The 15,784-nt window shown below is 45.6% G+C and overlaps 1 protein-coding gene across 2 annotated transcripts in view; it reads right to left on the reverse strand.

Moving 5' to 3' along the window:
* TSPAN18 (tetraspanin 18) overlaps window positions 1-15,784 on the reverse strand; it is a 120,252-nt gene that overhangs the window by 13,329 nt on the left and 91,139 nt on the right. For both annotated transcript variants that reach the window (XM_049825670.1, XM_049825671.1), the window contains exons 3-6: window positions 13,122-13,211; window positions 7,397-7,488; window positions 6,425-6,619; window positions 768-842 (exon numbers count right to left, since the gene is read on the reverse strand). In XM_049825670.1, the coding sequence (XP_049681627.1) occupies window positions 768-842; window positions 6,425-6,619; window positions 7,397-7,459 (333 nt within the window). In that variant the 5' untranslated portion in view covers window positions 7,460-7,488; window positions 13,122-13,211. The remainder of the gene's footprint in view (window positions 1-767; window positions 843-6,424; window positions 6,620-7,396; window positions 7,489-13,121; window positions 13,212-15,784) is intronic.

Genomic DNA, 15,784 nt, shown 5'->3' on the forward strand with positions numbered 1-15,784 from the left:
TTGCTGGTTAGAGAAACAAATGAGACTGTGCTTAGTACTAGTGTAGTAAAAGCTTACGACTAGCGTAAGGGAGGGATGATGGCCATATAATAATATGCATAGCAGCAGAGTAGAGAAAGGCTACATCACATGAAGCTGCGGTGAGCAGGACCACAAACTTGTAAGCAGGGCAATATGCAATGGATCCATTGATGGGACTCAAAATGGGACATGGGGAGACTTGGCCAGGGCAGGTCAGGAGAGATATTTTCCAAGCAGCATTGAGAGGAATCTGGTGAGCATCACAACATGAAAATTCAAGAAGGAATATGATTAGAAGATGCACAAAAGACTTTCTGCACTGCAGAGCAAGCATTGGCTCTGTGGGGAAACAGGAGGTTTCACTATTAATATTAACATTAAACACATGCTATATTGAAAAAAGGAAAGATTTGCTTTTAACCTTAGTGTGACTTTATTATAAAACTTCTCTCTGATGGAATGTGCAGCTGGTTTGGCTGCAAAAGAATCGGGAAGACTCTAAAAACGTCAGGATTTAAGTAGTCCCGCAGTGTATATCTCCTGTGTACATAAACCATGCACCCTGCACACGCCAGGTTAGTTAGCATTCACTGGCTTGCTGGCGGTTCTGCAGACTGAGGGTAGTAATGAAGCGGGTTTGTTGGTATTTGAAATGAACAGTTGCTCTACAAACGAATCAGCTACCACCATTCCAGCTGGGCACGATCCCACTGGGGTTCGGAGTTTGCCCACCATCGAATACTTACATTTTCTCTGAAGATAAAAGCCAGGATTGCAGCTGAAAGCTCCGCCAGGAAGATTAACAAAATAAACATGAAGAACTGGAAGAGAGAAGATGAAAAAAAAACCAAACAAATACAACAAACCACAGACATACCATTAGGTGTGTGCAATAGGTAGTAGGAACACAGGGTTTTGCTAGTCACCAAAGAGATGGAAAAAATAACTGAGGAAACTTTTTTTCCCCCTGACAATTAAAAAAACCCTATGAGACAGTAACCTGGAGCAGACACAGCCCCTCTCTGACCATGTCACAGGACGCGGGAGCTTGTGACACTTTTGCCTTATTCTAATGGGTAAAAGGGAATAAGACTACAGGACCCACAGCATCCCCTGATAAATCTGCACCAGGTTAAAACAGTAAAGCCTACTTTGATGGAAAAAGCAGATGCTTGTACAGGGTTAAACTGTCCTGACACAGGTGCACGCATCACATGCATACACCTACATATGCATACACACTCCTCATCACAACATGAACAATTTTACTGTACTATGATCATAGCTCATTTTGTATGGAAGGAGGTAGTGGGACATATACTCAAATATTTACACCTATGACCAAAAATGGACTCTTTTCAGAGTATTCTGCATTTCAGGACAAAATTAGCCTTGGTTAATATCCTCTTCCACAGAAGAGGGTTGCACTGAGTCAAGTATTAACCATGCAGAACGTCTACAGAGAGTTGATAACACACTATCATAGTTTTAATTTGATTATGCAAGTGCAGTATCTCCTGTGTAGCATCCAAGGTGTGCATATTCATATCCTCAAATTAAGGGCACGCTGCAGCCTTGACTGAAAGCAATAGCCAGCAGAATGAGTGGTAGCAAAAGAGAAACAGGCATCCAGTTTGAAGTAAAACCATTACACTTGCGTCGTCATAATTCTAGGGAAGAGAAATGAAAGCAAACAGAGGCACATGGTTGTTCAGTTTAAACTGGAACTGTATTTTCATCCTGTTGCCCTTGCAACCTTCTGCTGCTTCGCTCTACAAGCCCGGTCTTCAGTCTTTAGTACTAAAGACTTCTTGTTTCTGTGATGTTACCAAGCCCGAGCGATTTTCCGTGCCTTCGCCACCCACCCCACAGAAGTAAATCAGATGCACTTAAGAGGTCTCATCCCCAGAGAGGCTGACGCCTTGCTGTGAGGGTGCTGACCCTGGGACCTCCTCTACCCAGAGCACTCAGGTACTGTGGAGCGTTTCCCACCCTGGATGAGCGCCGGGACTCCTGTGGGCTCCCACCTCAGATCCTTCTGCTCGGAGGTGGCACAGAAAACTGGTACACAGCTGGAGGTAAAACTCAAGTAGAGGGGAAAAGAGTGTTGAAGGGAACGAATCTCCCAGGGTGGGAAAGCACTGACTGACATCGAAGAACTCAGGACTCAACCTGTCTTTGGGACCGATTCTCAGTTACGTTGATGCCTCATGCTAGTCTGATGCTGCTTCAGTCCATAACAAATAGTAAAAGGAACAGGGAGTGGTGTGCCCTTTAACATCCTTAAACCAACAAATTTTGGTGCTGACGAACAACTATGGGAACAGCAGAAAGTGGCTAGGCTCACACCCTCTCCTGAAATGGCATTTATTTCCATTCTTGGAGACAAAATAGCGGGCTTGAGGAACCACAGTCTGAACTAGATGGACATTTTTTTATGTTCTTATAGCCACAAAGAGAAATCACCATTTGAGCGTGAGCCCTTCTAAAATTCAAGGATCCCAAGAATTAGCCCACAGACTCAAAGATGATTTTACAAAACTGAGTCAACATTTAGAAATGAACTCAGATTTTGGCACCATGTGAGAAAAACAGGAGTGAACGGAGAACTCTGTAAGACCACATCGCATGGAGGGTAATAAACATGTGGTACATGTTACCAGTGAAGGTGGTTGAAGCAACAAGTAGAAATAAACACAAGAGAAGTTTGGATGGGTTTTTTCGTGTGAGAAGGTTATTGAAAGTCTTTCTGAAACAGAAGGCAGGCAGATGGGGCCAGAAGTACTATTGTGATCCCCAAAGCAATGATTTATAAACAGTGTCTGAAACGCTGTGCACCATGCATTTCGGTAATGGAGAGAGAATTCAAGCTACCTGCTTGGAATGGGCAAAATGTTTTGTTGTCAATTATCAGAGCTATAAGTGACTTTTCCCCACGGGAAAAGTGCGTGCACCACCCTGTCCCATTTCTCTTCCTGCTTCTGCAGTGGAAACAAAAGAAAAGGAGCCTGGGCTCAAATGAGGGAACAAGAAGAGTCAGATGAGCAGGGACTTCGGTTGCTAACAGAATGCTGTTGCTCGATTTTGCTGAACTAGTTAACTCTATAATTTATTCTTACTGCTGGAGTTTTCTGCGTGGCTTCTTTTTTTGCTGCTCAGAGATTGTTTTAATTTCACCACAGGAGGGCAAAGAACAAGTGATGAGAATGAACGATGCTTTGCAAATTCACATCATCATCCATCAAGGGATCTCAGCATAGTCACTAAGAGGTCTAAGGTGGTGATCAAGTGATTAATCCCATCGCCCTGCTAATTGCATTTCATTTACTGATTACTGGGAGACACATGTTCACCCAAGCTCCAGCACAGGTCTGTGCAGAAGTAGGAGGAAGCAGCCATTCCCAGATTATCTCTGATAAGCTTCATTATCATTCCCAAACTGATTTACACTTACATTGTGCAGTCTGCATTACAGATTTTTAACAGTCACTGTAGAAAAAAACAGGAGCAGCCATTAGGACTGATGAGAAAAAGAAGATGGATCATCAGTGTTTCAGAACTTGCTCTCATTCTGCATTTTAAGGAGAGTCAAAATCTGCTTATTATGTTTTGCTTCCCCAAATTAGATTGATTACTGAGAGCACTAAACAGCCAACTGGTTAATGCATGGGACACAGCAGCCTCATGCTTGAGACCCAACACTTGAACACGGGTACTCCCTGCATCCAAGGTGAACATCCTGAGGAGTGGGGTCTTGCATGTTGGTCAAAAATCCTGCCTCAGCTCCTGGTGATGGTTACAGGTTTATCAGAAGTTTCCACAAATCAATGCTTTGCTTTGCTTTTGCCACAACTCATTTACCGTTCCAGTTTCAGCAATGCTGTTCCAAAAAAAGCAGCAACTGTCTTTAACCTGAAGGACTCACATTTTCATGCTGCAAAGTTGCAGGGGCTACTGCATCCATTTTACAACAGTGCAAAACAGGACGTCTGCACTCAAAACTAAGCCAAATGAAGCTAATGCGGACTGTTCTCGTTGCAAAGCTGAATTCAGTCCCGTGGTGCAACATTGTATGCTCATCAGCACTTTGGATTCTGATTTTCATGGCGCTCTTTTGCAGTCAGAGTCTTTAGGACAATCCAGAAGTTATTTGGTGTCTCATTTGCAAGCCAGTGTTTGCTGCTTTTTGTGAGCCAAAGGCTGGGAAATCTAGAAACAGTTCACAGCCTTGTGCTTAATGCAACATGTTAGGTTCCACAGTGGTGATTTTTTTACCAAAAGACAAGCAGCTTAATGAAAAATAAAAGTCCTTGCAATCACAGAAGCCAGAACCTAGACAACATGGGTTTGTGTATCTGTCTTGTCCCTTCTATCTTCTGTTTACATTTGGACTAAAAGCTTCAGATATACATTATGCATCACTATGAAATCTCACTCAAGCTGCTTTCCGGCTCATCAATTCTTTAACGATTTATAAGTGGACTTGATCTAGCAACTTCTTCCTAAGTACCACCCCCTGAAGCCTAACACTCTCCATTTTGCAAGGTGTTCCCAGTCTCTCTGGCACATACTCATGAATGGTTTGCCTTTTCAGCGCCTAAAACTTACTCCCATCAGATTTCTGGTTTCACAGGTGTTTTACGTATTTTAACATCGGCTGGTGTGGCCCCCCAAAAAGCAGAAATAGCCACATATCTCTTCTCACTTGGTACCAGCACAGATCCTTGTCCAAGTGCTTCACTGCTGTTGGACATGAGACAGCAGGTTGTTTAACAGAGTTGACTTTGATACTAGAAGCCCTGGAAGACCTGAGCAAAGCAGAAGACTAATTCCTCATCCAGTAATTACTTTTAGAGTTTCTCCTAGTCTAGGGCATTACTTCCAGCCCATGTATTTCTCACATTCCAAGTATAAAATAAAATAAAATAATAATAAATGTAAATAAATAAAGCAGCAGGGCTCAGAACTATATCTAGAGTTAGAAAAGTAATAACCACAAAATTGAGTGCACTGGAGCATTAACTAAAACACCAGGAGGAACATTCAAACAGTGATGAAACTCTGCAATGTTAAATTAGGAGAGAGCATGGCCCAGAGCTTCCTTCCTCCAGCCAGGTCCCCAATCTGTATGCAGCTCTCCCATTCACTTACAATCAATACTTCTCATCAGACATAACTTTTAGTTTCTTAATCTGACAGGGACAGGCTTTGAAGTAACCTCAGGCTCATTGGGCCTCATCCTTTGCCTTTTATTAGGTTCCTCCGGGCAGATCTCCACAACTCCACAAACTGATACGTTTGGTTTTCTGATTTACTTCTGAGGTGAGTCACTAGAAATCAAACCCAGAAAGGCTTCCAGAAAAGGGGCTCTCATTTGCAGATTATGAATAAAAGGGGTGGGGGAGCCAAGGGCCAGAGAGAATTTATCTCAGAGAAGCCACACTCATCTCTAGAAAATGGTTTTGCCTTCAAGAAAGAGGACTTTCCTGTTCTGTTTAAAGTTAGACAAGCCTCTTCTGCACCATGAAGCAGCTGTGCAAGATTACAATCGTAACAAAACACCGTAAGATCGAGATTTTAAAAAAACAAAACAAAACAAAAAACAAACCCAAAGCCCCAACAGACCCAGAGGGAGAAACAAAAGGTCACTTTTGACAAAAATGAAAAATACAACTAATGATCTTTTTGTCTTTTAATACATAACTGGTAATGCCTTCCAGTAAGAGATAATGGCTGGAAAGCCCGCAGTATCAGAACTCATGGCATCAGTCAAAAGTGATTTATTTTAGAGGCTAGCTCTTTGTAAATACTACTTGATGACCACACAGTCTGAAATTTAACCCTGTCATTCTGGGGAAAATTTGCCCAAAGATATCAAATCCGGTTCATTTTAGGAGCAGAGTAGCCTGCTTTAGGGAGCGACCAGCTATTGAGGGCTGCGATGACAGGCCAGCACACTGTTCCGAGCTGGCCATTTCTGCTGACATGAGGGCTCCGTTACACACATGCTTTGCTGTACACGTTCCCTCTGTTGTAAACCACTGAGGAGTGAATCCCTAAGTGGAGCAGTGGGGTTTGGGTGGCCAAGAGAGAACCATTTTTGGTCACTTTATAAAAGTAAAAAAAAACCAAACCCAAACAACCAAATAGGACCATTTTGAAACAAAGCTTAACAAGGTCAAAATACACTCCCAGACTCCTTATCCACTTGGGCTCAAATCTGGCATAGGGAACAAGCAAACTCCCTGTACTTCTAGCTGTGCATAAAAGTACCCAAAGCCTATTTATGGTCTAGGGGAATAATGGCTACGCTAACAGACACCCATCCATGCACTTCCCACAGCATCATCCACCCAGTCACCCCCATCCTTGGGAAGCCAACAGAAACTGCAAGGACACTTACAAAAAGCAGCAGGCATTTGTTCTCACGGATGGCACCGCAGCAGCCGAGGAAACCCAGCAGAAAGAGCATTGCTCCCATAGCCAGCATGATGTACGCTCCCGTGAAGAGCAGGGGGTTGGCAGCCACTATCTCTCGAAAACCTGTGGGATCCACAATGACCCAGATCCCGACTCCCAGCAGACATGCTCCTCCCAGCTGTCACGGCACAAGGAGAGGAGAGAGAGGGAGATAGGTCGACATAAAAAAAATGCTGCAGAAAAACTGGATTCATTGCCATCTTTCGATCAAAGGCGTTCACTTGGAGAATTTGTGTTTCTCCACGGCACATATTCTCCACGGAGCAGGCGACTGCTGACACGCTACTCTTCGTATCTCTTGCTCACTAAACGAGCCATTTGCAGCAAAACCACCTTTCTTCCTTGACAAGTCACTCTACCAACTGTTTACTCCCTCCCTAATGCTGAAAGACTCCGTCTTGAGGTGCTGCCACGTCTGTAGAGGTCAGCCCAGTAAAGAGGCACACGTGAACCATCCCCAACACAGAGGCCAGGGCGTCTGGGTGCTCCCACCCTTCCCATCAAAGACGAGAGCAACAGCATCACCGAGAATGACTCTACGTGTGGTAGGAAAATGACTGTGTTTCCTAGTGAAAACCTCAGCGGGGCACCCGGGACTAGAAAGCAGTTTCTTCTGCTATTCAAGGATAGACCACGTACACCGCTAGTTAGAGTTTTCCCTCTGGTCTCCCTTGCCAAGGACAAGAATAACTCGGGCAGCAGTGACCACTGTGCTGGCTTGCTCAATGTCTGAGCGTCTTTGGATGCTGCAAAACCCTCAGTGATTGCTAGTGCAGAGCTGAGGGGATATTCTGAACTGTGGCAACTTTACCAAATTACAGCCTACCCCGCTGGGGAGCAGCAGGCTGCTGGAAACAGGAGGATTCAGGAGAGAAAGTGGATTCTAAGTACTTACAAATATAAAGAAATTGAAAAGAAACATCAGGTACTTCATGCAGCTCAGACAGTCTCCCTCCATGATCTTCAGGCTCCTTGATCCAATTCTTCCTGCAAAAGACCAGCATTTCCTTAGCACGCTCATTCTTTTTTTATTGCAGTGACACAATCCTACCTCCATTTCTATTTTCTCCAAGATCCCATGGAGTTCATTACACAGAAGAGCTCATTTCTCACCTGAAAAAGGCAACATAGCACAGGCTACTAAGAGATAATGATTGCTGCTAAGTCCCTTTGCATTCTGCCAGGTCTAAAGGCAAATGCAGATGTGAAGGTGAAGGCTGCAGGAGAGGAAAAGCCTAGCTTTCCTTGCAGAGTGAGATGTTGGGGGGAAAAAATATCCCTCTGCACATGAAGATTGTTTTTTTTCCCAGTCCGTAAAGTCTCTCAAGCCCAAGAAGCACTGAAAGTACACACGTACTTCATGCCAAAAAAGATCGTATTAACACAGGAGCCAAAATAAGCTGCACCCATTTGAAAGACTCACAAGTAAGCATTTGGGAGAGTTAGCTCCATACAAGCTTCCTCGACAGAATGGATGCCACATAAACACAGACAACGTTTTCAGGGAAACTTGTAGACATTTGGAGGAGCTGGGCTGGGAATGACTGCAGCGTGTGGACATGGGGAGGCTGTCCTCACGGTTACTGACCCTGGGGCACAATACCTACTTGTCACACAGTGTGAGATGTTACTGTGCCAGGGGAGTCCTGGAGCTCTACACCCCATCCTGCACAGGTCCTTTGCAGGCAGAGCCCATGGATCAACGTTGATAAGCTTTTAAGACCAGGAAAAACCGCTACGGAATCTTAACCAGTTTTGAAACTCCATGTCTGAGTTGAGAAACAAACTGCTTAGGAGTCTAATTCTATTGGAAGAGCAGCTATAAATCCTGACCAGGTGAGGCTACGTTGGAAGAAAGTTTCTGCTTGCTGTTTAATGATGTGACGGTGTCTCCCAATATGCAATTATATCACCAAGTACCCTAGAGGGACAGACAATCAGATACATAAAATAGCAAAACTTTCACTGAAACAGAAGATAATGCAGCTATGGCACCGTGCACAGATGGATACATACATATGCAAACACAGAGGCACGAGTTTGCTTAGCTCCCAAGAGAAGCCTTCCTGAAGCCCACAAGCTTCTTAACCCATCTCTTTCCCTTTCTCCACTGTGAATGCCATTCCCTAAATAGACCTGCATCCAATGATATCCTATGTTAGCAAAGTACGTTCAATTCACTTAAAAGAAAAAAACAGAAATTATCCAAGGTTTTCACCAGGCCAGAAATAAAACTCTTTGTTTCACTCCTTCATTGTTTTTGTTAATCCAAAAAAACTCGGGAGCGCTGCAGAGCCTCACGGGGTGCTTCCCTCTGTGACCGCGGGAACGGCTCTGCTTTAGCCAAAGAGCTGAGAAAACCCACGGCAGGCAGAGCTCCCAGCAAGAGGCTGCCTGAGGTAAGAGCCAGATTTTTACTATACAGCGTGTGTTCGCTGCACTTCTTTGACTTGGTTTAAAAATCGGATCAGTTCCTTCCTAGTGGCAAAACAGGCAGAGACACAAACGGTGCGATGCAGAAGCTCGTGTGGCCGCTCTCCCTCCGCATCTTCACGCACGTGGGGCAGGAGAGCAGCCTGACTTGCTGGTGGGGTACTGCCCAGGGAATCCCCTTTGCTAGAGGAATCCTGAGAAGATCCACAAACCCGTCGTTACAGTCCACCTCGCTTCTGGAGAAACACAAACCTGAATCTGAACCTGAGACCAAGGGCAGTATTTTTCTTCTCACAGTTTCTTTTCTCATACATCTGATACACAACTGTTCTGGCCCAGAGAGACTCAAAGCCAAGACCACGAGCGCAGGAGATGGAGTGGGGCGCAGAGCTCTGACATGGGCCTGAAGGAGATGCCCATGGGTTTCTGATGGTGTTTAAAGCCACGTCTGCAAATCTCACAGAGAAAGGAGACCTTGAAGTCCAGAAAGGTAAGGAGCTGGGCAGGGAATTCTTCAGTTCCATGGGAAAGGTGGACCTTCAGCTCCACTAACCCATGAGCTTGAACACTATAGTAGGGAGGGATACGAATATACAGACAAATCGATAGGATACTGGAACTTCAAGAGCCCCACAATCAGTGGCACCCAGGTGTTCCCATCACCACACAAAAAGTTATGCTCCAATGAAACAAAGGATGGCTAAATCTCAGTACATTAGCCAAAGTCTGAAAGTTATCTGAGAACCTTTTAAGTCCTGATGCCTTGAGCACTCACCCACATGATCCATATCATAGTAGCCTTAGCCAAAAAAAGAAATAAAAAGCAAACCAGTTTAGCCGTATTGTGCCACTTCACATCATTCACACTCATCTCACTGCAGAGGCACCCACAGGAAAAAACATTGCCTGTGGTCCAAGAAGCAGCAGCTCCTGAGTCTAATGCTGTCTTGCTGCCTTGTAGAGTTGATAAATCACATTCCTGCCTTACTTGACTTTCCATGTCTGGGTCTGCTTCCTCTGCAATCAGTCTGCTCTGATTTACACGAGCTGAGTACAGGCCTCCTCTTCTTTTCAAAGACAAACCTAAGCTACAATCCCTTGCACTGCTCCTGCCTGTGCATCCACTCAGTATGTTAAAATATTTTCTAGGCACGAGCAGGGAAGGGAGACTCTGAATCCGTTGAGCAATCGGGTCCTGAAAACTTCACTGGCAGGGCCACGCAGCCACAGTAACCCGGGAGCAGCACGAACACGGGCACGTTCAGCTCCGACAAACGAGGGCTCCCTTGTTTGCCTGGGCAAGAAATTGTCCCCAGTGGTGGTGCTGGGCTCAGATTTGCGATTTCTAAACCCACCACGCTTCACACAGCGAAGCAACAACGAAGCGCAACCCTACTAATTGTGCTGTGCTTCAAGCCAGGAACACACCCAGTGGGGTTTACAAATCCCGAAGTCCTTCAACTCAGGATGTGCAAATGGAAGTCGGTAGCAACAGTGCGAGGTTTGGGCTGGCAATGCCAAGAACAGAGCACGTCAGAGCTTCCGCATCAAAAGAGCTCAACGCAAACTTCCAAAAAAGTGCCAACGCGCTGATCTGATCCGAGAAACAGGAGCTCTGAACAACTGTTTCAGTGCTGGAACTTAGAGCCTGGAGAGCCCCACACATACCAGCGTAACACACCCTTTCCAGTTTCTGCTGGGTACCCAGATTCCCAAACAGCACACACAAGGTCACCATTTGGATCCTGTGATTGCACTGATTAAAACAGGGCAAATCAACCACAAGCATGATCTGACCTCTTACGTAGCACTTAAAACTGTTTCATGTCAGAGCTCAAGCACTCCAGCATGTATGAAACATATTACTGTCTAGTTCATATACGCAGTAGTGCTCTAGACTTCGAAGAGTATATAACTAATGCTATTTACAAACAATGCAAGCAAAATGCAAATAATGTTACTTACAAATAACGTAATTATGAGACCATTTGTGCCAACTGCTGCCTTACTAATTAGCTGAAAGTACCTGAAGTCCCTGATGACAGGCTGCGTGGAGAAAATAATTGACATGAAAGGACAATCCTGACCCACAGAGCTGCTTTTCCCTTCCGCTTTTATTTTTAAGCCGTACACACCAAAGGCAAATCTTGTAAGTTACTCCGACTACACGCTGATGCAAGTGCAATAAAAACCGAACGCATATGTCTTAATCTACCTTTTAAAAATATCTTCTCTCCCCTCCTCCAGGCCCCAAATCTGTGACAGATTAAGTTCTCCTCTGCAGGAGACATTTAATGCTAAGCAAACATTAACAGTCAGAACTGCAGAAGACAGCGGCTGACAGATGCTTTCCCTGGCTTGTCCCATCTCAGACCTGTGAGACATATGAGATGCATTTGTTTTTGTCTAAAATGTAGCTATAAATGTTCAGCTTTTTCTTAGGCAGATTATTCTACATTTCTCCCTCCCCCCCCCCCCCCCCCCCCCAATATGAATTTTATCTTGCTAAGTGATGGGGAGGCTAAAAATCCCCAGCAGTGTAGCCAGGAAACATACCCCAGCTGCTGTAATCAGTTAGGAATAAAGTCTAGTTTTTCAAGGCAATGCATTTTTTTGTTCTCCAGCCACCATTTATTTCCTTCCCTCTGACATTTGCTTTTGCAGCTACCTTGAACTTCACATATCTAAAGGCAGCTGCTGAACCACACCCCCAAAAACTGCTTCCAAGTTTCTCCTTGCTACCACTGACATTTCTTTCTACCCCCATACCCCTTTCACGCTGGATTGAAAACCACGGTTTCGCTTCAGTTGCTCCTTTACCTTTGCCTTGGAGATGGAATCACCAAAAAATTTAGGTCAGACAGAACCTCTGGATGTCATTGAGTACAAACACCCACTGCCTCCAACCTGGGCCAATTCCAAAGTTTGATCTGACTTCGAAGTTAGAGAAGGTTGCTCAGGATCATATTAGTTAAGTTTTGAATATCTCCAAGGACTGAGATTCCCCAGTCTATCAAAACTCTCAGGAGCACCTTATCTTCACCAGTCTCAGTCCTTGCACCTTCCATGTCACACCACTCCGACCCTTTACTGCAAACAAGTGTGCGAACCATCTTCCTTGCCTACCGTTCCAGCCGTGTAATCCCCATCCCTTACATCCCTCTGCAGACTATTCCTATTTCACTACATAAAATTCAAACATCGTGCACTTGCCTGATGGCTCATCACAGTTTCCCCATCTTGAATAACTGAAAGAAACCACAGAATAACCAAGATCGGAAGAGACATCTAGAGGTCACCTTGTCCAACTCTCATGCAAACCACTTTTTCAGTCCCTTCTCTTCTATCACATTGTCCGTGTATCTTTTCACATAAACATCTTTGCCGCCAACGTGCGTGAAGACCTTGTCCACCGAACTGATCCATTGCTTCCTTTAAACCTAAGAACCGGTTCTGCAGTACCTCCTACAAAATATTAGCCGACAGCTTGAGGAGCAAACGGTGCTAACTCACACCTACTTTCATATTCATGCACAACGCAACCAAGTAAAAGCAGAAGACATATTTGAAGCTCTCCAGAACCTCTGCCAAGACAGCCTTTAAAGGAACTGGCAAACGTGGACCACATTCTCTTCCAAATCAATGCATCAATTTCTAGAGGCTGTCCCAGCTGAGATGTCACTAGAAATGTCCCTGAAGCTCTAAGCTGGGCCACCACAGCCTGGCATGTCTCCATTACATCCCCACCCCAGCAACACAGCAGCCCACCCTTTGGCTTGCAGGTAAGGAGACTTGGCTCAGCGTGCTCGCCTTCCTCCACGGAGTACCCCTCTCCCAAGAGGATTTCTGTCTTCACTCTCTGCAAGCAGTATCCAACTCCTTTAAACCAAAGCGGAGGGGTCTGCTAAGAACATATCTAAACAGGTGGTGCCTTCCAGAAAACCCTCTTAGAGTATTATTTCCACACAGTCTGCTCCTCTAGGTAGAACAGAGGTGGGGGCAGTTTGTAATTAGGAGACCGAAGGGCGACGACTCGCTGCAGTACACCTCGCAGGTGATATGAGGGCAGATGAGCTGTGTATTTCTTACCCCCCTTCTGCACACAATAACTACACCTCACCAGCCTTGACAGAGATACAGAGAGAGCATCTGGCATGCGGGAAGAAAGAGCTGTAAACAAGGCTCACCTTCTCAAATCTTGGGACTTGAAGCACGGTGTCTATTCTAGTCTTTAATTGTCTGTGTGTCCCATATATCTCTTTCCAGTCAAGCTTGTCCTGTAAGAGAAAAATATGCAATTACTGCTGAAGTCAATAAAATGCGATCATGTTAAATACACAATTTATTAAAACACACCATCCTGATGAATATGCTCAGCCTAATTGCCACCTTAATTTAGTGTACATTAGCACTAATGAAGAGCTTTTAATACCCAGCGAGGGATCCAGTTCCTCAGAATCTCTTTAACAACCTTTGGGGTGTTTTAAATGCCCACAGACCACATGTAAATCTATAGTCCCATTACACATGCACCTCATACCACAACAGGACTAGATTAATATCAGCTGCACCTTCGATATTTTATAGGAGGTTTAGACAAACTTTAATCTGCTGTGACTTTCCAGCCCATTTACCGGGAAAATGGAAAAGGCAGAGGAAGGGAGATGGAATGCATCTTTGGGAAGCCCAGCCCAGCCATTAGGAGCAACAGCCTGAAACACCGGGCGCTATCCTTCGTTCTTCCAGCCAGCTCTCACGCCAGCTTGAGCAAACTATTTTCCTCTCCCTTCGCCTCGCTGTCACTGCCTGGGAAGCAGCAACAGAGAGGAACGGCGGAGACACCGCACTGCCTGACCAAAGGCGTTAGATAAACCGGTGCAGGCAGATGGACCCAGGTGCAGACCGCCACTGCCCACCAGCTAACGGCTACAATTTTCTCCGTAAATGTCGATTTCTGCCTGCGCAACGCTAATGACAGTCTTTGGCTAGGCAAAGGCGAGGTGAGACTACAAACGAACGTGCAAAGCGTGCTTGTTTGACTCTTGCCAACCTCTCCCAGGTTGGTTTTTTTCCACCCATCTGACACTGCAGGGTCTGTCGGGAAGGGGCAGCCTCCAACTATTCGAACAGTGCCCCGTGCCATAAGGGTGCAGTATTCCCATAGGGTTGCTTGGCACTAACTCGCTCGTCCTTTGCAAATCGTTTGGGAATATTCACAGCTCTGCTGAAGCCACCGCTTCCCTAGGAAGGATCAGAGAAGTCACCTGGGTCTGTCCCTGCTCTCTCACTGCCAGCATTTCATCGTGATTTCTGGAGGGGGTGCACTTAACATCTGTTTCCCACAAACATTTGTGAACGTGCCTTTGAAAATTGCCTCCCATTAAGAGTTCTGTGAGTAAAAGTCTATCATTTGTTGTTGGCAGGAAGCGAACAAAGAGTTTCAAGGTGGCTGAAACTATTATAATATAAAACATATAATGAATATTCATAGACTTTTTGTTTTGCATTAATCCCTCACATTTAATGTCCTTCCTCTGTCACTGTGGACCTACATCTCTGAATGATAAGCAAGGACGGCTTCCCTTTTGAAATCTGGAGGGTACAAACATCTATAAACCAATCGATCCACCTCCGCTGCGCAGTTCTGAAGGCATCTGCCGAGCCGCGGCTGAACTGCCCCACTTTACAACACGGCGTAAGAAGGCTGCCCCAGATCACCGCAGCTTTACCACCCGTGTGGAAGTTCGGAGGATGCAACGTGACGAGCTTGCAAGTGGCCGCAGAAAGCGCAAGGACCACCGGAGAGGAGCTCGGAGGGTCTACGAGCCAGCGTAGACTGCCCCATAGTAGAGAGACCCTTCCGGACAGAGCCCAGTGCGCACTCTTACCTTTTTCTCTTTTTCTTTTGTCTACGGGGACGCTTCACCCTGCGTTTCGCACATGCAATTGAGACAATTTCTTGAGCTGGCCTGTCCTGTGATGCCGCTATCCTGGGATAGCTGTTGCCAGGAGAAGACGGCTCTAACTTTAAAGCAGAGATGACAGTGTGCTATATAAACCTATCATTAGGAAAGTAACCAGAATGATAGGATTCCTGCTCCTACTGCGTGTGCATATAATTACATCCCCACGAGCCCTCAAAGGTCTGCGTGGGAGAGGATTTTTTTTTTTATTATTCCTCTTAAGTCATAACATTTTAAAGAAATTACGGCACCACAGAGAGAAAGAGCTTAAATGCTTCAGTAGGTACCAGCAGGTGCTGCATCAGAAGGGATGAAAGAGCGTGTTTGGTGCCAAACAACAGCAATGCTCCATCTTACTCCACGGCCCTAAAGGGGAGGAAGTCCCTGCCAAACAGACTCTCTTTGGTTAATAGCTACGATTTTGTCATTAGGGAGAATTGCAGAAAGTGCAAAACCGCCGTGCCTAATTGTGACTCGAGCAAGCTGATGCCTTTAATTACAGTCGCTGGGGAAACAATGGAAGCCGGAGTCACGGCCGTGGCCAAGGCTCCTTCCTCGGGGCTGCGCTGCCTCAGCAGCTGGATTTGGCACGTCCTCCTCGCTCATCTCCAGCCACCGGACCGAGTCTTGCCGAGCACTGCCTTCTCTTCGCTTTCACTGCTTTTCGAGTGGCTCTCGGTCAGGAGCGAGCTTTGACGAAGGAAAAGCGGCTAAACTTCATGACGCCTGCTGGTCTCGTGCAGCAAGAAAGACAGATGGAGGGCCAGAGCAAAGGGGGCAAAAAGGGGCCGATATATTCAACAGGTAGCAAGTGAAACAAGAAATGAATGGAGGGCGCAAGATGGAGAAGCAAGGACTGTTTCGGGGAGAAATCCAGCCTCCTGCAC

Source organism: Accipiter gentilis, chromosome 22 (genome assembly GCF_929443795.1).
Source record: "Accipiter gentilis chromosome 22, bAccGen1.1, whole genome shotgun sequence".
NCBI classification, from domain to species: Eukaryota; Metazoa; Chordata; class Aves; order Accipitriformes; family Accipitridae; genus Astur; species Astur gentilis.